The following is a 24,439-nucleotide window of genomic DNA, read 5'->3' on the forward strand; positions in this document are numbered from 1 at the left end:
CAGCCACGACTCCAGTGGTAGCTGAGGAGACTGCAGCACTCTCTCGCTCTCGGAGGAGAAGAGGTCTGGAAGTTGTTCCTAAACCTACTGTCAGTTCAGAGGTCATTTCCATACTACTTGCTTTGCTGGCACCACTCCAGCACCTCGGCCTTCCGACGCCGCTCCAGCATCTTGGCCTGCCGGCACCACCCCAGTGCCTCGCCCTGCCAGCACCGCCCCAGTGTCTCGCCCTACTAGCTCCACACATGCAACCTACCAAGCCAGTGCTTCTACACATCAGTTCTGCTGATCCAGAAACACTTAACGTCACGTCTGCAGATCCAAAGACTTTGGACAAGATAGCCGCATACAAGCCAGCGTCTGTTCCTGAGCCGGTGTCTGCTCCTGAACCGGTCAGAAACTGTTCTTGTGTTTATTGTTTATAAATCCCGATATGTGACATGTAACACAAAATACATTTCGGGGCGAACACCAGACTGGCCTGATCTATGTATTTTGTGTTACATGTATTACATTGTTACATGTCAGATTGGGATTTTCCTTTGCGTTGTAATCCTTCCAAACTGTTTTTCAGTGGATTTAAAAAAAACAAAATGGTAGGGACAAAATCGATTTTTGGCAAAAAGTGGTCATGAGTTGGAACATTTCCTAACAGTAAATTACGCCTGTGTGTGTGTGTGTGTGTGTGTGAGGTCACATTCTTGTTTTGACCGATAGTGACAGAACAGGGAAGAGGAAAAAGGCTTGTTGGAAAAAAAATACATGACCAGGCTAAATGAGATGTATCATTATATATTTGTTTTTAAAAGGGTGTTTAACCAAAAAAGCAGAAATCTTTTTAAAATCAAAGCTTTTGCGTCAAAATAATAAGCAGTAATATTTACATGCACTACTATTCAAACTTTGGGGTCAGTAAGATTTGTTTTGGCTATAATGGCTGCGGACAATTCAGAATTACAGGAACTTAAAATATACTTAACAGTTATTTTAAATGGCAATTCACAATATTAATATTTTATAATAAACACTGTTCTTATAACTGACATTTAAATCTGTCTTAAGCTCTCATACAACAAATAAATTGACATTAAAATGATTGCAAAATGTACCAAGTTAATTAATTTTATATCAGAAACATCTGTAATTTTTCAATATTTATTTTAGATTATTATTATTATTATTATTATTATATATATTCCAACTCCAGCCAAAAATTTTCACTAATGAAAAAGTGCATTGAAACTTAACAGTAATCTCTTTTTTTCAGAAACAAAAAGGAGCACAAAAGGAGGTGGAGAAGCTCATTTGCTCCTGTCAGACTTTACACCGCTGCTGGTGAAATTAGCACAGCTCTCTGACCTTTACTTAAACAAACCAAGAAACTCACTCCTCTCCTGAGATTTCATTCATGGCGGTGTGACTGATGGGGGAAGCTGTAGGATTATTACTGACATTCCAGAACAATAATCAAATCTGCACGACTACAACAGCACTAACTGCAATTACAAGAAATCAACTATTAAAAATTCAACACCTCTCTGAGATTTGAAAGAGCTGAAATGTATGTTTTCTTACACTGGTGTAGGTTTGCGGATAGTAGTGAAAAAAAGGTTGTTGGTTTGAATCCCAGTGGGACTGATTTATTTAACCAAGACATTTTGGCACTTTAATTCATTAAGACACTTTGTATAAAAAAAATTAACTGCATTAAAAGGTAATACCTTACTAGACAATACTGTAATACTGGACATACTTGTGACTTCTGATGCTGACTTGTGAGACTAGTTGCTTTATAGATAAATTATCTTAATTAATAACAAATTACTTTTACAAAAAAAAAAATAATAATCAACACCAAACTTACTTAAGTTGGACAATGACACTTTTTTCTTCTACATCTGCTGTACAGCCAAAACAAACTTTGTTGCATAATTTTCCTGTTATTACTGTAAAGCTGCTTTGAAACAATATATGATAAAAAGAGCTAACGTTATAGCCTTAAGGGTGACTTAACCTGATAAGAGGTCTTAGACAGAAACTATTAATTTCTAATTACATAATTATTGAATATTACCAGCTAGTGGTATTATCAACGGACAAGCAACTTAGGATCTTGCTCGATATCTCAAATGCCGTGACACTGCCACTGACTCCCAAGTTACAGTAACACCAAAAAACGTTGTTTCACATGGAAAATACATGTCTGAATCAATGATATGTGAAGCTTTCACAGTTGCAGCACTCAAGACTCTCACACACACTACAGACTAATGTGAAAACAGTGAAATACCTTTTTGCTTGTCCATCGTTGGAAATGATCAAAGCGTTCAAGTGAAATGTTCTCGGTCGCGTCCAGAGTTCATCGCTGAGTCTCTTACTGGATGTGTAAACGAAGTCAAAGTAAATTTAAGTGCAATTTCGAAGTGAATAAAGGAAGAATTGCGGGTTAGGCGACAGTCAAACGAAGATAACATCAAAACTGTCGGAATAAGCAGCTACATTACCAACATCCACTCCACATCTCTTTCACTGAACTCTCCGCCTTCAGCTGTGCGCCTGAAATCCGCTAATGAACCATAGCTCAACAGCGCCACCTACGCTTTCAATGCGCACAATAGTGGGAATTACAAAATAACATGGTTGGCTACTAGTGATAGTGAATAGTAAATGATTTATCTACGCGAGGAAGTAATTGTTAATTTCATTTATAAAGAGAAACATTAGGTTCGCTCCCAGTCCCAAAACTTTACGTTTCTTCACATCCAAAACAATTTAGCATCCAAACAAATGCTAAGATTACTGCCAAAAACCAGACACAAAATGTTGTTAAAATCATAAGCTTTATTGAACTGAATATTAATTCAAATGATCTGTTAAAATCATTAGTAAGCCACTTACAAATCAAAATAATAAAACAACAATAGGCTACAACTGAAGAAGTCACTACAATGTACACTCACTTTACTAAATCCATTTTATTATTTCATTCATCACACTTTCACATAAAAAAAGGAAAAGAAGAAAACCACTATTCATGAAGTAGTAGAGAAAGATCAATATTATGTTAATATTTGGGACATTTTTCACATGAAAATTGTCAAATGCATGTAGGCCTATATGTGGTTAAAAAGAGCTTATTTTCTCACTGTGAAAACATTCAACCTTTTAAGTGTACCGGTATATGAGTGAATCAAGTGCTTTAGGATTAAGTATGAGTGCCTTACTGCAAAATATTCCAAGCAAAAAGTCTTTCACAAAAAAAAACCCAAATAAATAAAAAAAGATTGATAAGTAGCACAATTTCATTATTATTGAGTATTGTGAAGTGTAAATCGGGTATCAGATTGTGTTCACATAAAATACGTTATCATAATACCATTGGTTTGTTATAGGCAAAAAGCTAAGAATAGCTCTCACATATTTCCTTTTGAGCAATGCTTCTAAAAAACTGAATGTGGAAAGTCTATTTTTGTACTTCTAAATTCTCAAGTTGATATGTGTTGCTTTTTAGTGATTGTTTTGCTCTTATTACATTTCCATTCAGTAGGTACAAACTAGGCAAAAAGCATGCACTATATCTAAGCACTTCATTTGGTCATTGGAGTACTAAAAGCATAGTAATTTCATGTGCTCAGAGATCAACACATAATATGTCATTAGACGTGGGAAAGAAGAATATATGAACTACAGGGATCTGTCCCATTCAGATTTTTAGATTTGTTGAACTCTTCCATATAATTATAATTAATACTGTATAGTTAATTCATTAACATAATTATGTATACTTTGTTGCAAAATGTGGACTAATAAAAAACATCTCTGCTGAGTGAATGTGTTGATTTTTTTAAAATTGCATGTGAGTCGTGACCAATTCAAATTCACACTCATGAACTGAAAGGGAGCCAGTTAAATACTGTAAATAACAAAGCAAAAACCAGGGTTGCAAAATCAAACCATCAGGCAAGCAGCAACCATCAGGTGTTAATGTATATGAAATCCCTTTATTTCCTAACCTATCCTTGTCCAATAAAACAGAAGCACTGTAAAAAAAAAAAAAAGAATAAGAAAATTCCAACCAAAAAGAACAAAAGAGGATAGAACCAAAACAGTAAAGGTGCTTTGCAAGGCAATAGCAGCAAAATGGGGAAGAGGGAGTGAAAAAAGATGTAAGAATAGAGGGAGCGAGTGAAACTTTGCAATCAATACATCTTTCGGAAGAGGAGAAGTATTAATCACACTCACAATTCACAATGCATCATCATTGAAGAAAAGCAGGATACATTTGCCATGCAGGATTCATACGTCTCATATCCAATATTTAGAAAACTCTCACTAATGTACAGTAGCTCTCTTTGGAACAGCAAACTTTCACTCTGTATCATCCGCTGTTGCCATTGGAATTGTTGCTATATGTGTGTATCGTACCGCTGGTATTTGCACTGGTATTAAGGTATAATATTTTTTGTGTTAAGATGTAAAAAATGAGGGTGTGCAATATGTGCATCTATAGTCCCTAGTATAAATTGTACTAATTTCCAAACTATCAACAATATAGCTGCTTTGCTTAATTCAAATATCCAGACACTTTAAAAAATATGGGTCAATGACAAATAAGACTATAAAGTATAATAAATGGTATGGTAAATGGTTTTATGGTTCATACATGTTTTTATATACGGCTTTTAAAAATGTTTAATGTACATTTTTTGTAATGTAAATATTTCTAACAAATATTACGAATTAGGCCCCATGATTTATTCATTCATAAATATAATGACGATTTTGGGAAGTCTTCATGACATTTTACAACCTGAACTAACCTTACCGCATCATTCAAAGGTTAAATTATTTAAAATTTTAAGAACCATATCAAGCTGGTTTTTTTTTTCTGCATTTTGGTTGTACTTTAATTTAGCAGACAAAAGGTTTTTTTTAATTATGGATAAACAGTAAAGCAGTTTTGTTAAAATATTGGATATGTTTCTAATAAATAATAAAAGATTATGCAAAAATACTTCAGGTTTTCATGTTAAGTCATTCTTTTCATCTGTTTTCATTATATCGGTACAGTTGGATAACCCTGACATTTTTACTGTATGCTCCCCAAAAAACATGCTCATCATAGAAGAGGAGTATTGAAGTCACTGCATGTATGAATCACATTTTTATGTATTTTAATGAATGAATAGATTTGGGGGGCAAAATGAATGTTATGTCACTGACCCATATTCTAAAGGTTTGGTAATTCATGTTTAGCACAAAAAGGCTGAAAAGTGTGGCAGTGACTTTATAGTGAATGAAACTCACAGGTTCCTGCTGGTCCATCTGAACTTCTGAATTTGGTCTACTCAAATAACTAGTGCGATTCATATCGGCTTCATGTGCACTGCTAGCTTTCATGTCTTTGTGTATCATTTCAGCTTTATAAAGCACACAGAGAGTAACCTCACTGAAGTCCTGACAGTAGCTGCAACTAGAAAAAGAGGCAACATCAATGACTCAGACATGATTGTTAGCTGGAATCAGATATAGACTTATCAAACGATAAGGATAACTGATATTTTTTTGCTGGCTCCATAATCACATTCCTTATATCACATTCCTCATCTTTCCTTAACTTACATCGCTTGTACTGTTTTCACAAGTGGAAGTGCAGATGTGTGACAGTGTTTGTAAAAGAACGCAGTTCTCTACTATTAGAAGAGAGAGACTTTCTTTTTCAGGTCATTCCTCTTCCAAAGGGAGAGCCGGTCAAATTCCTCAATGGACATTCCAAAGACATTCTGGAATTCCTCAGTTGACAGGTGCCTCTGGAGAGAGAGGTTCAATGGTCAACCTTTGTTCCCAACAGAACTATGAAATAATGAGCAAAAACTATTTTTACCTCCAGTCTTGTCCTGTCTACACCAGGTGGGAGTTTGTTTCTGCCTCTGTGGGTCACAATGAGCATCTCAAGTGGGTAAATCTGCCAAACGAACACATAGTGCAAACACATAATTAATGAACTTTGACCTTGATAAAGCGGTAATTTAGCAACAATATGTACAGCTTTGATGAATACCAAACACTTTAGATTAGTTGGCATTTATACCTTATGTTCTAGCATACTAGGGAGTGAATTCCCTCTGTCTATCCTTCTGCTTTGGGCATCTCCATTCTATAAAAGAGAGAAGACCACTGTAAGCCTATCATAACCACAACTGTAATTTGTGCAATTATAACAAAAATCTGATTGTAAAATTAAAAAAATAAAAATTCTGCTGAAACTGAAGATTGCAAAGCTTGACTACTAAAATCTTTAAAAATATCAGAAATGTTGATAATGCAATTGTCAATTTAAAATGAACAGCTTGTTTTTGCAGTTCCCTTTCAGGAACTCGAGCTGCGTGAAACGCTGTGGGAATGCCCCTTGCGTTGTACGTCATGAAGCACGTCGTATATATATATGAACGCTTTCCCGAGGGATGCTTGCCCTGTTCAAGGAGGGGTATAGAGCAGTCAGACCAGTTGTTCCCTGCCAGTGCTCCGTTACAGGGCGCTTTGTCTGCTGCTCAAAATTTTCCAGAGGTCAGCCTTCGCCTTTGGCTGTTCGAGGTCATTCTACTAGGAGTATGGCATCTTCCAAAGCCTTATTATTAGGATTTTCTCTCCATGATGTTTGTTACACAGCAGGCTGGTCCTCACCGCTTACTTTCGTCAGGTTTTATAACCTAGATCTCGGCTCCACTCCTGGGGCGCAGGTGCTCTTGGCTGGATGTGTTTCTTAATTCACACAGTCCGTCACTTGCTTTAATGGCGACGTGGGTATAAGCGTTCCCACAGTTTCACGCAGTTTGAGTTCCTGAAAGGGAACGTCTCGGTTACGTATGTAACCCTAGTTCCCTGAAGGGAACGAGGCGCTGCGTGAAACGCTGTGGGAACGCTTATACCCACGTGACGCTCATTCCCGTGATCGACTTGCTTCGGACCTTTCAGAAGCTGTCGTGGCTGTGATTTTGGGGTGCTTTATAGTTTCCTGGTCGATGAAGTCACCCACCTATGACATTCCGTCTCGCCATTGGATTGATTCAACACGTGCTTCATGACGCACAACGCAAGGGGCGTTCCCACAGCGTTTCAAGCAGCGTTTTGTTCACTTCAAGGAACAAGGGTGTATACGTAATCGAAACGTTTTCCTTGTTTTACTTAACCTGCAATTTGGTCTGTTTTAGCTGTTAAGAATATACATTTATTTGGTTATACTTTATTATAATGCAAATTGTTACATACCTGGAAATCTGTACAGAGAGAGAGAGAGAGAGAAAGAGAGAGAGAGAGAGAGAAATTATAATACAATGAGCAAGAGGTATAAAAACATGACAACCTTCTGTCCTATTCAATTCAGTTTTATTTCTATTTCTTTAAAAAAAACCCAGAATAGATTACAACAAAGCAGAATATAATACAATAGGATAGATACGAATAATGACTCCATGCACTCTAATTAAAGTGTAAATAAACATGATAAAAATTATTCTACTATTTAAAACAGAATAAAATGATGACTCTTAATATAAGATATTGTATAAATTATAATATTAAAATAATAATATGTAATAAAATAAATAAATAATAGTAAAAAATATAGAAACCAGTGCTTGTAATACTCGGAAAAATGCCCCGCTATTTGAAACAGTAATAGAAATATAAGTCTAAATTCTGGCACTCTAGATTGCTCAATGATTTATTATATAACATAATATTATAGGATAGGATAAAATAGAATAATGCCTCTTGAAGTGTAAATAAACAAAATAAATTTACTCTTACAAAAGAATAGAATAGAAACTTACTTAGACTCCCTTTATCACTGTTTGAAGAGGAGAATTCAGCAGACTGCAGCTGTAACACATAAACACAAGACAATTATATCAGTGTAATTAAGGATGGCACCTTAATGGTAGTTGATAAAATCTGACACATCAAATCAGATTTTAATTTCTCACCCTAGAAAGGCCAGTCTTAGTGTAGGAAGGAAATGAGGGGGATTTGGATGCTGTGTAAAAGAAAAGAAACATGTTAATGTACTGGCACAAATAGCATCCAAATACTCATCATATAAAAAGTATTGGATGCAGTACATTTCTTCAACCAGAAGAGGTCACTACAAGGTCAACCTTTTAAACTGGAATCACAACCATTTTCAGTGACAGAATTCAGAATGTAATGCAATAATGAAATTGTTCGAAAAGAGTTCTCTAGACTCTGACCTTTTCCATAGAGACCTATAAATTCTAATCTGATTCAGATCATTCGTTTGTCATCCATAAGCTCTGACTGCAGGTGAAAAGACTGACTCAGATGTCGTCTAGAATGGATACAACAGCTGCTGTTAATAATGCTGCTTATTTCTACGTATCATTGTTCTTCCTTAAAGGGATAGTTCACTTTGAAATTAATTTTTGATATGTTTTAGCTAACCTCAAGGGCATCCAAGATGTAGGTGTCTTTGTTTCCACAGCATTTTCAATTTAGACATTTTTTGGTCAAACCGTTGTTGTCTGTCAGTCCTATAATGCAGTTTTAGTGGGTCCACCTCAAAGAGCATGCACAGAGAAGTCAAAATTAAACATGATTTAATGACTCGTACATGTAAGTACACACTGATGGCCTAAGACATGAAACGAGCGGTTTGTGTGAGAAAACGAACAGTATTAATATCGTTTTTACCTCTTGTTAACAGCCGTCGAACTGATCTGAATCAGATGTCCAATTGAACCTAACTGAACTGTCCCCAGACGTTACACCGGAAGTGATCTCTCGCGTCTATGTCACGCATTGTTTCACTAAATGAAAGGTAAAACTTCCGAAATCTCTGTGTAAACAATGTAAACTCTGTGTAAACGAACAGTATTTATATAGTTTTTACCTCTTGTTAACAGCCGTCTACATCACGCATTGTTTAGACGGAGATTTCGGAAGTTTTACCTTTCACTAAACAGTGAAAGGTAAAACTTCCGAAATCTCTGTGTAAACAATGCGTGACAGACACGCGAGAGATCACTTTCGACGTAACGCCTGGAGACGGTTCAGTTCGGTTCAGTTGGACATTTGATTCAGATCAGTTCGACGGCTGTTAACAAGAGGTAAAAACTATATAAATACTGTTCGTTTTCTCACACAAACCGCTCGTTTCGTGTCTTAGGCCATCAGTGTGTACTTACAATTACGAGTCATTAAATCATGTTTAATTTTGACTTCTCTGTGCATGCTCTTTGAGGTGGACCCCCTAAAACGGCATTATAGGACTGACAGACAACAACGGTTTGACCGAAAAATGTCGAAATTGAAAATGCTGTGGAAACAAAGACACCTACATCTTGGATGCCCTTGATGTAAGCTAAAATATATCAAAAATTAATTTCAAAGTGAACTATCCCTTTAAGTGTCAGTTTTGTGACAACCACACACACTCACACTTGGTATTCATATTTTATGGGTTTATTACATTGTCACACTGATTTTTATACTGTACAAACAATAATCTATTCCCTAACCCTAACCCTACACCTCCTCGCTTACCCAACTTTCTGCATTTTTATATTTTCAAAAATATCACTTATGATTTATGTGATTTATAAGTTGTTTTCCTCATGGTGAGAAAAAAAAATATCCCGGCAAGGACAAGGATTTGTGATATTGCCTATCTTTGTGGAGACATTTTGTCCCTATAAAGATAGGGAAATAAGGACCACACACACACACACACACACATTAAAATATACCCAGATGCACGGGTGTCCTGTCGGGCAGGGACCGCGTTTTCCTGTGGACAGGGGCCGATCTCTCGATCTCCTCCTTTAGTATCAATTTTCCTAGATTAGACTGAATCTGTGACAGAGAGAGAGAGAGTGAGAGATGAAGAGGGAGTTTGGGGGGTGAGATGGAAACTGAAACAATATACTCAGGCTGAGAGACTGAATTGATCAGCATGGCTCTCTGTTTCGACAGGAAAGGCAAGAATCCCTAAAGATTTGTCCTTCATCTAAAACCAACTATGGCTTTTACTTGAAGGTCAACTGAGACAAAAGATCTTACAGATACGAACCAACCCAACAATATTTTATCCTCAGTTTCCAAAGAAAATAAGGTTTAAGAAGAACTGTTAATACAGGGAAGAAAGTTAAATTAGTGTATAAGGTGTGTATTTAGGTAGTGTGGCTGGTCACTATTGATTTTAAAAATTCCCTCAATTTTGAATGACCTTTTAGACGAGTTTGTAGCATGAAATATTTTTTTAAATATACAAATAGGACATAATGACTGCATGTACAATACTACCTTTCAAACTTTTGGGGTCGGTAAGACTTTTTCATATTTTTAATTCTCTTATGCTCAGTATACTTATGCTAAGTATGAACAGCAATATGATAAAATATTATTACAATTTAAATGAAATGATTTTTACTTTAATATAATTAAAAATTGAATGCATTTCTGAGATGGCAAAGCTGAGTTTTCAGCACCCTTCAGTGTCACACAGTCCTTCAGAAATTACTCTAATACGCTAACTTCTTATTATTCTCTATGTTGAACTATATTCTGGATGTTCTTTGTGGAAAATTAAAATGTTCTCATTTTTTTCAGGATTCTTTGATAAAATTTAAAGCTAAAAAGAACAGTATTTATTTTAATAAATGTATTTATTTTTTTAACAGTATTTATCGATTTTCTATAAAACCTTAAAAATGAATTTATTGTCACCTTTGTTGACTTTTTGTTTCGCTGATTTAAATTAAATAGTTTTAATTGATTTAATACAAACTTGTGGAACAAAAGTATATTTTTATTTAAAAAAAATAAAATAAGAAAAGAATTAGACATAAGCCATTTGAAATAGTTTAACTCTAAAACTGCAGGACTAAAAAGGATTAAAAAAAGAACAGACAATGTATATCTTTGAATAAGAAAATTTGACAAGATAATTTTACACCTTGTTGAGCTCTTGCTTCTGCATTTTCCGAAGTCTCCACATGTCTTCAGACAGATCATTGTCATCATACTTATCATCCTCCTCACCCTCCTCTCCCTCAGCTGTCTTGGATGCTACATTCTTTCTCCGCTCTGTCTCTGTTGCACAAACACAGGAATATGGGATGAAGAGTGTGATCGAGTAGATGAACAAATACTACCATGTCATAAAACTGTCCCGATACCAAATACTATTTTTCTCCATATAATGGACTTCAATGGGAACCAAACGGTTCAAGGTCCAATAGACAGTTTCAGTGCAAACTGTTCAAAGGGATTTAAACGATTTCAGACAATGAATAACTCTTATCCAGTTTTTGTAAGGGTCTTTTCGACTGAAGAAAGAATGACATGGATATCTTGGATGACATGGGGGTGAGTAAATTATCAGCAAAAGTTTATTTTAAAAGTGAACTACTCCTTTAAGAGAACAAAAAAAAAAAAACTGAGACAGCATGAGTGTATTACCTATGACAGCTAGTGAGGGTGGACAGGGCCAGTATTCTGTCTCTATCTTAGAGGGCTGGTTGGGATCTGGAGGCTGGGCGGCAGGAAACTTCGATGACTCGATGATTAAATCTTCCATGTGTTTAGAGTGCGGAACAGCTGATGAGACATCTACATCCATTCAAATACACATACATATACTCAATATGCTTAAGAAAATCATTTACAGTGAATCTGACATAAGAGCAGAACAGATATTTCATACCTTGTTTATATATAGGCGGCTTCTTGAACATGTTGCTTCCGTTGTCTGGAAGGAAAAATTATGGTTGTTTAGTTTTAGTTTGTGATCTTCCCTGAGGTTTTATTGCTGTGTTTGTTAGGGGCTGTAGTACCAAACCTGGCCTGTGGAAGTGCTGTTGCTGATGTGGGACTTTAGTGCTGACGGTGATGCTTTTACTCAGCTGCGTTGAGGCAGGAGAGGAGCTGCCCGATGACTTTGGCTCTGACCAATCCCGCATGTCCTTTGATAGACTGTTCTACAATTACACGTAGAAGGAAGGTGTGATTAAGAATCATGCAAAGAGATTTTAAAGCAGATCATAAAATAGTTTGATCTTTGACCATGGTCAAATATCTGCTGCAATGGTGGTTTGTTGCTTCAGTATTGAGTTTTTAAAAATAACAAATCTGATGTTATCAGTGTTTCTTCAAAAACTTTTTTCATTTCATATTTTGTTTGATTTAAATGTGTGGTATACATATTTAGCAACACCTTGAGCATGTTCAAAATTTTCAAGGTAATAAAAAATACAATATACATTATATGTAGCCAAGTGGTGACAGTGTTCTTGCGGGCTGAATTCCAACTAAAGCTACTGTATTTAAAACAGCATTTTTCTAATTATTGAATAATTATTATATATTATACAGAAAACACAAACTCATGTTAATTGAGATACTTTTAAAAATGTACAAATTAATTTGCCACAAAATTATTATAAGACTATTTAAATTAATCAATTGAGTTTTACATTTACACAATCATTGTGGTGCAATATTTACATGAATATTTAATATTCTTTAAAATAAATTAATACTTTTATTCAGAAAGGATACTAAATTGATCAAAAGTGTCAGTAAGACATTTAAAATGTTAAACGATTTCCTCAAATAAATGCTCTTTTATTAATTTCTATTTATCAAATAATCCTGAAAAAAGTATTACCGTTTCCACAAAAAAATATTAAACAGCAGAAACTTTTTTCATCAGAATATTAGGATATTTATAGGATCAATATAGGTATTTATATGATAAATATAGGATATTATTAGGACATTTCATGTGACACTGAAGACTGGATTAATGGCTGCTAAAAATTCTAGATGGTCCTCACTGCAGAACATGAAATTCACGGGGAGGAGTCGGATCCAGATCCAACTCCTCCCACCTTACATATACCTAAACCTACCCAGCTCCACCCCCCTGATCCCTAAACCCACCCCTAAACCTACCCAACTCCATCCCTCAGATCTGGATCCGACTCCGCCCCCTGGATCTTGTGTACTGCAATGAGGTGCTACTCGAAAATTCAGCTTTGCCATCACATGAATAAATAACATTTATTTAAAAAAATGAAGTTTTTTTAAATTATAATACTTTTTCATAATATTAGCTACTCTTATTACTGTATTTCTGATTAAATAAATGCAGCCTTGGTGAGCGTAAGTAAGAAAAATTATTTTAAATGTCTTTCAAAAACATTTAAAAATCTCACCGACTCCAAACTTTGGAACAGTAGTCTACATAATTTGTAACCTAAATGTCTGTTATTTGTGAATCACCCTGTTTTCATTACACAACAATTCTAATTTGATTGGACAAGCCTCATAGCAAGAGTGCTGCTAAAATATAAACAGCATATAAACTTGTCATTCAGTTGACAGATATTAGACTGCATATGACTTATTTGTGATTTTTAACCTCACACACAGAGATGCACTACATAACTTACCTCTGGAGATGGAGGAGGGGAGATAGAGCGAGGAGATAATGACCTCTAGAGAGAGAAGAGAGAGAGAGAGAGAGAGAGAGAGAGAGAGAGAGAGAGAGAGAGAGAGAGAGAGAGAGAGAGAGAGTCAGTTGTTGGCAGTAAGTGAGATATATAGGCATTTCCACAGACAGGTTTACAGAGTTAATGAAGCGTAAAGCTTCCATCACAGCGAAACAAAAAGGAAATTACTGTGGGAGAGCCGAATTAACATGACGTGTGTGTGTGTGTGTTCTGATCTCTGTCCAGGCACTCTGATGGGGAGACGAGACACCTCATCTATCAGGAAACTAACCAGCAAACACATCACACATGCTGACAGACAAACATGTAAGGGGCCCAAATTGTGCCAAGAAAATCCCAGTAGATCAGCAGTTTCTAAAATACTCAGACCAGCCCGTCTGCCACCAACGACCATGCCACATTCAAAGTCACATAAATCACCTTTTTCCCCATTCTGATACTCTAATGCTTTAGCAGATCATCTTGACCATGTCCACATGCCTAAATGCATTGAGTGTCATGTTGAGTTGCTGCCATTGGCTGATTAGATATTTGCATTAACAAGCAATTGAACAGGTATACATACCTCTGAGCGATCCATTGGTGAATAGCTGAAGTGGGGCTCATACATCATCAGGTCAGGCCTCTCGATGTCTAGAATGGCCTTGTCTTTAGGTATAGCTGCTAGATCCTTATACCCAATCACTTGATTGTCCATTTTGGCCTGTAGAAATCCAAAATATGAAAGAAATAGGGTAAATTATTGGCAACCTCATAGACATAAGGTACAGTATAACTCAATCAGCTCCCTAGCTCCCTAGGTGAATCATATTGTGTACAAGAATTAGGCACTGGTAAGGACAGTAAAAACCTTGGCTCACTTCATATTGGGTCACTGATGATGACAGGTCAACATCCTTATTGTATAACGCTACTACTGGAACTTATGAATGAATAGCAGAACTGATATTTTTCTAACAAATATTTTTTTTAATGTTATTTAAAGGACATTGATTAGGATAAATGCTTTGATTGTTACATTTTCCAACATTTCAGCCATAAATTAATTTGAAATAATAGCTGTATTATGTTAAGTCCTACCTGAATAGCAATGTATACACATGCTGAAATGTAATTAAATAATGGTTTGTTTTTTAAAACATCCATTGCATGTCATTATGTGTTGTAAGATGACTTGCATGACATTTGTTTTGTGCCAAGTGAAATAAATGTACTATATTTTAGTTTGATTTAGTTGTTTAGTTTTATTGTGTTTTGGTGTTGCCTGTGTTCCCAGTCATTATTAGTTTTGCTGGTTGTTAATTAGGATACACTGTTCCCTGTTCTGTTGATTATCCTCCCTTATGTATTTAAACCCCCAGCTCTCCCAAATCTTTGTTCGCTTTTGCTGTTAAAGTTAACTTCTTCTGTGTTTTTGAGTATTGCAGTTAAATTATGTTAATGCTTAAAGTTAAAGAGTTAGTTCACCTAAAAATTAAAATTCTGTCAGTAATTACTCACCCTCATGTTGTTCCAACCCCGTGAGACTTTCGTTCATCTTTGGAACACAAATTAAGATATTTTTGATGAAATCTGAGAGCTAATTTAAATCTCTGTCGTCATGACTTTACCACAGCTACACCATGACAGCTGAAGTAAAGTTATAAAAAGTGAACAAATAAAATTATAGAAGTTTAAATTTATTGTTATGAAAAATGCACAAAAATACTACAGCTTAGTACACCTTTAGTACAGCTTCAGTAAGATTATATCAAACGTTTATTACCAAACTAAATTTGGTTTTCCATAGATTTTTAATGCGGCCATTTTTGACTGTAAGGACTACAAGCGAGACTATTTTTTTGTAGGACCATTTAATGTACATCATGTACATGAATTTTTTTTTTCTGTTCACACAGCAGTGCCAAAACCTTTTCCAAGTTTCGTACTATTCCAATGAAGTAAAAAATCTAAATATAAAGGTTTTCGTTCAAAAACTTTCGTTTATAACTGAAGAGCACCAGAGAGTTAAAATGGCCAACTCCCTGATCAGTGTCCTGACTACTAAACTAAGGAGCTGATTGAGATGCACCCATAAAGATACTATTTTTTCTTTGAAAGAACTTCATTAGTTGTTGCACCAGTTATCTGTTGCCCTTGTTATGTTTATTCTTACAGTAGGCCTATGCAGTAACATCTGGAAAGTGTGCAGAGAATTATATCTCAGCATGCACTGCTCAACATACCACTATAGTGACTGCTGGGGTTCCAGGACCACCTCCTGCACGTAGAGAACAAACAGTGCCCGGGGAGGTACTGGCCGATTGCTGTTCACACACACACACACACACACACACAGGTCAAAGGTCAAACATTTCATTAATCTTTTTACTTGTTTTATGATTATTAATTATCTTATTTTATTTTGAACAAATAGGAAATCTACTTAAAAACAAATTGATATAAAACCGTTTGCTTCTTAATCACCTTATGCAGCATCATTTTGAAAGAGAAAGCGCTCCCTTTATGAGGTCACTGATGAAAGAGAAGAAATTGTGGATGAGAACAAGGCTTAAGATGGATGTCAGAGGCCTCTAAAAGACTCAAAGCAGAAGTACGCCAAGTTAGATTATGTGTATAATGCATTTCACAATACACATTGTTTGAAACCAGCTTTCCAGAAAATCATTCTATTAATATTTATAATATCTTAATATATTTACAGTTTAATATGGTTTACATTTTGTGATGATACAATAAATCAAACAGTTATCCAAGCATACTGTATGTATGCAGATATATAATGTAAGTATATCCAACTTTTTTTTAGAGATAACAGTTTACATTCTGTGATTATGTCACTTATGTCAGGGTTGATTTACAGATGCTTTCCAACATCACCTTCACCAACTTTAAGTCAGAAGAACATAGTAGTTTGCAGAAAGTTGCTAATACACACAAAGTATTTTTATTTTATTTATTTATTCATTTATTTAATATGGACATAACAATAACATTGGACGAACCAGATGCATTGTTTAAAGTGTAATAGCACATGTGCTAATTTTCAACACCTGTCCATAGGGGCTTTTAGTACAGATAAAAACAATTAGAAAATCAATTAGACATGGGAACAACTTTGGCCCGATTTCAGCCACTGTTTAAGGTCTCTGGTAAAGATGTTAATATTCTTCTGCAGTTTGAGTCCAATTGGGAGAGAATTCCATAGTCTAGCCCCTCTGAAGGAGAAGCTAGACTGACCAAAAGATTTTCTTAACTTCGGTAGCACACAATCCCCACTAACTGATGCTCTGGTGGAAGGTCTTAAAGAGCTCTGACGCCTCTCTATGAAGCCAGAGAACAGTGGTGACACACAGTTGTACAAACATTTAAAAGTCAATTTCAAAATACTAAAATGTACAAAATTTTCGAAAGTAAAAAGCTTATGCTTTTGTATAACATGATGATATATCATGGGTTTTTTGTCAAATATCTTAATTGCCTGTTTGTATAGACCCTTTTACAGTTGGTAAACATGGTGACGTTTTTTTGTGGGCGGAGCTTAGGTGGAGGCAGAAAGATCCCTCTGGCCGCTTTACTAACGCTAGTTAGCAAGGATTGTTAACTTGTTTTTTAAAAATGACTGGAGAAAATCCGATATTATCTTAATGTGTAAGGTCACTTACTGTCCAGGACGGCGATTGTTATTTCCAAAAGTTATTTTAAACGGACGGAACCAGATTGGCCGACCTGTAGCCGCCTACACGCTCACTCAATGCATGGGTGATCTGACAGGATTAACGTACGTTACCTCGGTTGAGTGGCCTGACTTGTTCTACACCTAACGTTACCTTATAGAGAAACCGATCGTAAATAGAAACTGAGGGCATATAAATCTTTAGATGCCTATATGGTCCTGTACAAGACTTGTGTGTACGATCCGCAGTTCTGCCGAGCCAGCGCCAAGACCACGACAATGTAAAGAGTGACATTACGTGCGATTTTAATGATGTGAATATTTTCTAGAAATAAAAGTTCCAGATACAGCATATTCATTTTTTATCAATTCTTGCACCAAACAACACAACAAGTTGACATTTAATAATAGTAACAATTATTTAAGCTCCTTATTATGTAGCCAAATCTGTGCTGTTTTGTATTGGCCGCCTCCAGATTACACTTTGTTTTGCCACCAGCTAGCACCGTGACGTAACTGTGACGTCGATGCAAAAGGGGTCTATAGAGAGATGACTGGTTTCAGAGTGGTAGCTGATGTCTGTGACCATGCTGTGATACAATATGAAAAATGTGAAAAAACCATTGCATGCATGCATAAACAATAAAACCGCATGATGTGGCAACTCTCTTCTAATAAAACGAAAGCAGTTTAGATTTGATTTGACTTTCCTACAAATATGGTTTACATGACTTTGAAACTTCAGGTGTCTGTCCAAGATTATGCCCAAGTATTTCATTTCATGAACCTCAGAGATGGGTTCATGATCTAAATGAACTTCAAGGATGCTGTCAGGGGACCTCCGATTGACAGAAAAACACATGGTAAAGGTTTTATGAACATTTAAAGTTAAATGGGACAGTTGAAGCCATTTCGAGATGTTATGTAAAGCCTGTGTTAACTGCTGCCCAACCACTGCAGTTGTTTTTGCTGACACATGGATAATGGTGTCGTCAGCATAAAGCTGACAGTTTACACCCTGACAACAATCTGGGAGATCATTTATATACATCGAAAACAACAACGGTCCTAGAACTGACCCTTGGGGAACTCCTAAGTCATTCGGACTCAGGTTGGATTTAACAGTTTTAAGTACAGAAAAGTCAGCAGTGTAAGGACCTTAAAACCTTCTGCAGTCAAAAGACTATAAGCACAACGACAGTGTTTCTCTGGGCTTTTCTGATGGATCACAATACAAAAGCTTTATTCTAGCACCCTGTGAGTCTTTTGTATTCTGCTGAAAAGAACACATTTCTCACAACCCTGCAGCATGCCTGTACAATAAAACACTGCTAAAAAATAAAGGAAGCAACTGGATGGTTCATATCAGAAATACAGATAAATACATACAGATAAATATGCTCATGGAGATCTTGTCAAGCCATCTTAATGGTTCCCACAATGGAGCCAACCAGACCCTGTCAGTGTGATGGTTTTTAAGATGGACAGAGGTCTGAATGGATTTCTGAGGCTAACATTCAATTAAGAGCTCAGTGAGCGATCTTGGCTGTATGGTGGGTTTTAGGTTATGTCTGTTCTGGATTTGACAAAGAAAAAAAACAATCCATAGTCAAGGAAACCAATAGGAAAGAAAAGTCACAAATAATATCTCTTTTGTATCACAATTGATTCTCCATATATTCAACAATGACTCAGACTGATATGTAATTTTCTTTTTAATTGTAACTATGCCATTTCTGAATATCTTTAAGCTGTTTTCCTGTGGACATGATTTATTTAAATTTATTTTATTTGTGAGTTATTAAAATAGCGATAATCAAACACGGTTTTAGTGAAAATTAAATTTTGAACAATAATACTAACTGTCAGTACATTTCATCATGGTTTATAGTGAAACCGGTTATGGTCCCATCCCTAATGTGAACACAGGTGGACATCAATGACATGCAGAGTCTCACAAGGCTCAATTTTTGCACTACTCATGTTCAGCTGTCCCACTGACCCAAATAATCAGAAAGAACCAAATTGCTTACCACAGCTATAAAGATCAGACACCCAGATCTACCTAGCCCTATCGCCTAATGACTAATGAAATGAACAGCTGGATGTGCCAAACCTTTCTTCAGTTAAACAAAGATAAAACTGAAGTCATTGCATTTGGAGAGAAATATACCTTGATACAATGGAGTCTAAAACAAAACATCAAGTCAGGAACCCTTATTTTCAGTAGTCATGTCAAAGCAATAACAAAAATCTCAAATACAGTGCAGGAATGATATGTTTTGTTTCCAGTCAACATTTACAGAAAGTTATTCATGCTTTGATCACAAGAAGTGTAGACTATTTTAATGGACTCCACACTGGACTTCCCAAAAGACCATAAGACAACTGAAGCTCATACAGAAAGCTAATGTAAGGACTCTGAGCATGTAGAACCAGAAAATATGTCCTTCTGATAAAAAAACAAAATGGTGGTGTGCAGCAGTGCAGGGGCTTTTCAGCTACCGGCAATTGGCGTAACGTTATTTAATAAATTAGGTATAGTTAGGTACAGTTTGACTGAACTTCTTCAACTTGCTGTTGCCAGCATGGTGGTTAAACCAATTAGTTAAAAGCAAAGTTGGGAAGAATGCGGCTCTTGAGGACAGCATTCTGGAGGAGCAGGTCATACCTGAGGGGAAAGCGGAAGCGGTGTGCACGGATGCAGAAGTGAGGTAAGCAGGCTGGCTTGCTAGCTAGGTTAAAGTCTAGCAACAGACTCCGACTAAGCAGTTTCATGGAAATGTAGAACTGTTGTGCAATGATGGAAACATGGCTTAACAACAAGATGCCGGACTCAGCTTACCAGATCGATGGGCTACTTCTTTTCCGAGCTGACCGTAACCATCTCTCAGGTAAATCTCAAGGAGGGGGGCTGTGTTTTTACATCAATAAAGGTTGGTGTACAAACTGTAGTCAGGTGAGCAGCCACTGTTCGGAATCTGTGGAACACCTATCAGTAAAATTCTAGCCGTTTTATTTGCCCGGGAGTTTACATTTGTGCATATTGAAGCTGTTTACATTCCCCCGAGTGCTAACATTAGCATAGCACTCAGGGAGCTTCATGACCACATCTGTGAGCTCCAGAATAAGCATCCAGAGGCTTTTTTTCATTGTAGCAGGGGATCAGGCGAAACCAAGGCGTTCTGCCAAGCTTCCATCAGCATGTCTCCTTAGCAACTAGGCAGTGTTGTAGTCGAGACCAGCTCACTCGAGTCCGAGTCGAGACCGAGACCATAGAGAGTCAAGTCCGAGTCGAGACCGAGACCAAAGAGAGTTGAGTCCGAGTCGAGACCGAGACCAATGAGAGTCAACTCCGAGTCGAGACCAGAGAGGTTGGATAACCTAAGGTTGGGTCTCAAACCAGACTTAAAGATATCTTCAAGAATATGTAAAATATTTGGTGGTAACAACAATATAATTGGCACCATACTCAAACAGTAAACCAAATATACCATGGAATCATGTACACTGTAATGGTAAAAAGGCTACAGAGTGGTGTAAAGGCAATTTTATTATAATTATGACTTACAATTATTACAATCAGTAAGTGCTCTTTCAAATAACATTATTGCACACGAATTCTGTGTGGCTCTTATATGCAAACTGAATTATGGATGATAAGACAGACATTTTCAATACATAGTTGAGCTAGAGGCTCCACATCACATCTGACCAGGGTCCTGCTGCATTTGCATGCCGCAAACGTTATAGTCTCAAGTCATGCGCATTTGCGCACAAGAAAGTCAGCAATCATTGGACGTTTCAATCAAACAATTTAAGGAAAATATTAACATACAGTAATAATCATGATATATTTGAATGGGACTCGGGAATAAGTCCAAGTCCTAATATGTTTGAGTACGAGTCAATTCCGAGTCAAAATGCACATGAGTCCATGACAAGACCGAGACCATTAAAGTATGGTTTCGAGGCCAAGTCCGAGTCTTGAGTTCACAACACTGCAACTAGGGGAAATAATACACAAGTAATACACCAAGTGTACACCAACAGACGGGAGGCATACAGAGCGGTGCCCAGCCCCAACCTAGGCTTCTCTGACCACATCTCCATCCTGCTGGTTCCTACTCATCATCCTGTACTCAAAGACAACAACCCCACAGAGAAGCCCATCACTGTGTGGCCATACGGAGCCGTCTCCAAGTTACAGGACTGTTTTGAGTGTACTTCCTGACAGGTAATCAGGGAGTTAGCAACAGGTGTAAATGGGGTGGACCTGGAGGAATATGTATCATCTGTTTGTGAATACATCAGCAAATGTATTTGTGACGTCGCTTCCACCAAGAAAATAACCAGGTATCCAAATTAGAAACCCTGGTTAAATGGAGCAGTGCGGTCTCTCGGGATTCAGCTTTCAGGTCTGGGGACCCAGTGGCACTGAGAGCAGCAAGGAGGGAACCAGTGGATGGCATCAAAAACTCTAAAGCTACTTAGGCCCTATGGATACAGGGTCATTTTTAAACCAACGACCCCCGGACAAACACAATATGCAGAGCAGTGGGTCGCGAGGACTGGAGTTGAGAACCCCTGCTCTAAATGCCTTCTATGCTCACTTTGACTTATCCAACTGCTCCAAAAGTACCAGGCTCACAATATCTCCAGGTGAGCTATCTTTCAGTGAGTCTGCTGAGGAAGTGAGGATGATGCTGTGGCGGATTAAGCCACACAAGGCAGCAGGCCCAGATAACATCTCTGGCCAGGTTCTGAAAGAACGTACTCAGGAGTCTAAGGGGTTGTTAAGAGACATTTTTAATCTATCACTCTCCCTAGCTTCTGTGCCTGTTTGTCTTAAGACGTCCACTTTTGTACCAGTGCCTAAAAAATCAGTAGTGGAAAGCATGAATGACTGTCGTCTTGTGGCCCTCACTCCACTGATCAACGACTGGTTCTGGCTCACATTAAAGGCACTGTTAACATCAAGGTGGACCCCTATCAGTATGCTTATGGAAGGAACCGGTCTGCGTCTGACACAGTGTCAACTGTCGTCCACATCCAGTTGTCAGGCTGCTTTTCCTAGACTTTTCATCTGCCTTTAACACCATCATTCCGCAGACATTAATTAACAAACTGCTGCTGCTGGGACTAAGACCATCCCTTTGTAATTGGGTCCTGGACTTCTTAACAAACAGGCCACAGTCGGTTAAGATCCACGGCACCTTATCCTCCACCCTTATACTCAACACTGGCTCCCCACAAGGATGTGTCTTGAGCTCTTTGCTTTATACGCTCCTCACATATGATTGCTCTCTAACACATCTGAGCAATCACATAGTGAAGTAAACAATCTCTGCAACAACGTGGGGAAGACTAAGGAGATGGTTATGGACTTTAGGAGGAGAGGTCATACCCTTCCTCCTCCTCTCTTCATTGATGGAGAAACTGTGGTGAATGGAGATGGTAACCAATTTTTATTATCTGGGCCTGTACATCTCCAATGACGTCACATGGGCCACCAACACAGCCAGTATTATTAAGAAGGCCCACCAACGTTTGTACTTTTTGAGGAGGTTGAAGCAGGCTGGCCTGAACCCTGCTATCCTGACCTGTTATTACCGGTGTGTGGTGGAGAGCAAACTGACATTCTACATCATTGTCCGGTATGGCAACTGGATTGTGATTTCACTTTTTTCATTTTAAATAGTGTGTAATGTTGCTGTTGGTGCATGAACAGTATCTGCAAAGTTACAGCACTGAAAGTTCAGTGTAAACAGAGATATCGTCTTTTAAAAATCAGGAAGTATATTGCCTACAAAAACGACTCAATTGGGACTACAGCTGGGTTTTAGACGTCACTAACCCATACATTTGCATCAACCCTCCCTCCGGAAAATGCAAAAAAGGGCATGATCATATTTTTGCTGCTCGTCGAGTGTGTTGTGTTCACCCAGCTGTCAGGTCTTCTGTGTTCGAGCTTCCCACGGACGCTGTACTTCATCAACAATGGATACAATTTATGTTTGATTATGTTCCTGAAAATGTCGATCGTATTTTAGCTCTCTGTGCTGCGCATTTACAGAAGACAGCTTCCAGAATCTCCACGAATTCAATGCCGGATTCAACAAGAAACTGTTACTAAAACATGAAGCAGTTCCAACTTTAAAACCAGAGGCAGCAGTTGTTGGGCCACAACCTGTAAGTAGGCTAAGACTTCATAAGAATCATTTTAAATGTATTTGCATGTATAATTCCAGATGTAGCTTTGTGTTTTATTTTTTTCAAATGCCAGTGCTGGCTTTATAGCCACTAGGCTACTAGTTATGCTGTTGTGTCTACGACACACGCGTACAAACATTATGGACCTGAATTTTGTATAAGTACTAATGTTTTAAACTTATTTTTCATTTATATATGCTTTATGACGTTATTTTCGATTTGATCAAGAATGTAATCTAATGCCGCGCTGTTTGAGTATAACATTAGTAGCCAGTCAGTTGCTATTGTTGCCAGTCAGATGCTATTGTATTAAACAAACGTGTATAAAGTTAAAACATGTAGAAAATTATCATTCAGAAACGTTTAGTAAGAGCCGTGTGTGGTGAGGTTCTGCTGGACTCTCTGTATCGCAGCTTTCTCGCTGCTTTCTCGGTCTGATTCTGCCTCAAACTGATACTGAAGTTTGACACCATAATTAACATCTGGACCAGAGCTCATGACATGCACGTTTCGCCCATAAAGGTAATGGGCGTTAACCTTCCGGACAACGTGAGCGACAGTTTAGCCAATCACCACACACCGGCCCAAACTAACCAATCTGAGCCCACTGCCAGTTTCTGAGAGAGTGGTTTCATAGACTCAGGCAGTCAACCACTCATTTGAGGACATAGGAGAGCGCGGCTGACAATAAAGGTGAAGTTTATGAAAAATACGACTTTTTAAAAAAGAAAAACCACGAATATATGTAATATTGCACCCCATAAACACAATCATACAAAGAAAAAAAGCAGTCAATCCCCCCACTTTAACAACGTCAGCATTGCGTGACTACATGTAATGCCTTTCCGATATTTATTATTGTTTTCGCATGGGCCGGTTACTTTTTCTGTAGCGACTTTGAAGTCCAAATTAAGTCTTTTGCATTTTGCAACAGGTGAATCTGTTGTCACTGGTGATTGTCGTTCATCCAATCAGTTAGAAATACTAAGGGTTCACTTAAAGCACGGCGAGTTCACTT

The 24,439-nt window shown here is 37.3% G+C and overlaps 2 protein-coding genes across 6 annotated transcripts in view; both read right to left on the minus strand.

The window, feature by feature from the left end:
- LOC120474866 (actin filament-associated protein 1-like 2) overlaps positions 1-2,562 on the minus strand; it is an 86,977-nt gene extending 84,415 nt beyond the window's left edge. For 3 of the 5 annotated variants that reach the window (XM_089119384.1, XM_039665484.2, XM_039665483.2), the window contains exon 1: positions 2,291-2,544. In XM_089119384.1, the coding sequence (XP_088975510.1) occupies positions 2,291-2,306 (16 nt within the window). In that variant the 5' untranslated portion in view covers positions 2,307-2,544. Of the gene's footprint in view, positions 1-2,290 lie in introns of all 5 variants that reach the window. The other 2 variants (XM_039665482.2, XM_089119385.1) reach the window with 2 other exon arrangements.
- Positions 2,563-7,806: 5,244 nt separating this feature from the next.
- The window catches only part of LOC120474868 (dematin), a gene marked incomplete at its 3' end in the record, with an annotated part of 57,737 nt that continues 41,104 nt past the window's right edge, over positions 7,807-24,439 (minus strand). The window contains exons 3-13 of the mRNA XM_089119386.1: positions 15,999-16,046; positions 15,758-15,838; positions 14,098-14,235; positions 13,473-13,517; positions 11,858-11,996; positions 11,723-11,767; positions 11,479-11,628; positions 10,973-11,109; positions 9,765-9,870; positions 7,986-8,035; positions 7,807-7,881 (exon numbers count right to left, since the gene is read on the minus strand). Of these exons, the coding sequence (XP_088975512.1) occupies positions 7,807-7,881; positions 7,986-8,035; positions 9,765-9,870; positions 10,973-11,109; positions 11,479-11,628; positions 11,723-11,767; positions 11,858-11,996; positions 13,473-13,517; positions 14,098-14,235; positions 15,758-15,838; positions 15,999-16,013 (981 nt within the window). The remainder of the gene's footprint in view (positions 7,882-7,985; positions 8,036-9,764; positions 9,871-10,972; positions 11,110-11,478; positions 11,629-11,722; positions 11,768-11,857; positions 11,997-13,472; positions 13,518-14,097; positions 14,236-15,757; positions 15,839-15,998; positions 16,047-24,439) is intronic.

Source organism: Pimephales promelas, chromosome 14 (assembly GCF_988280905.1).
Source record: "Pimephales promelas chromosome 14, fPimPro1.hap1.1, whole genome shotgun sequence".
In the NCBI taxonomy this organism is placed as follows: Eukaryota; Metazoa; Chordata; class Actinopteri; order Cypriniformes; family Leuciscidae; genus Pimephales; species Pimephales promelas.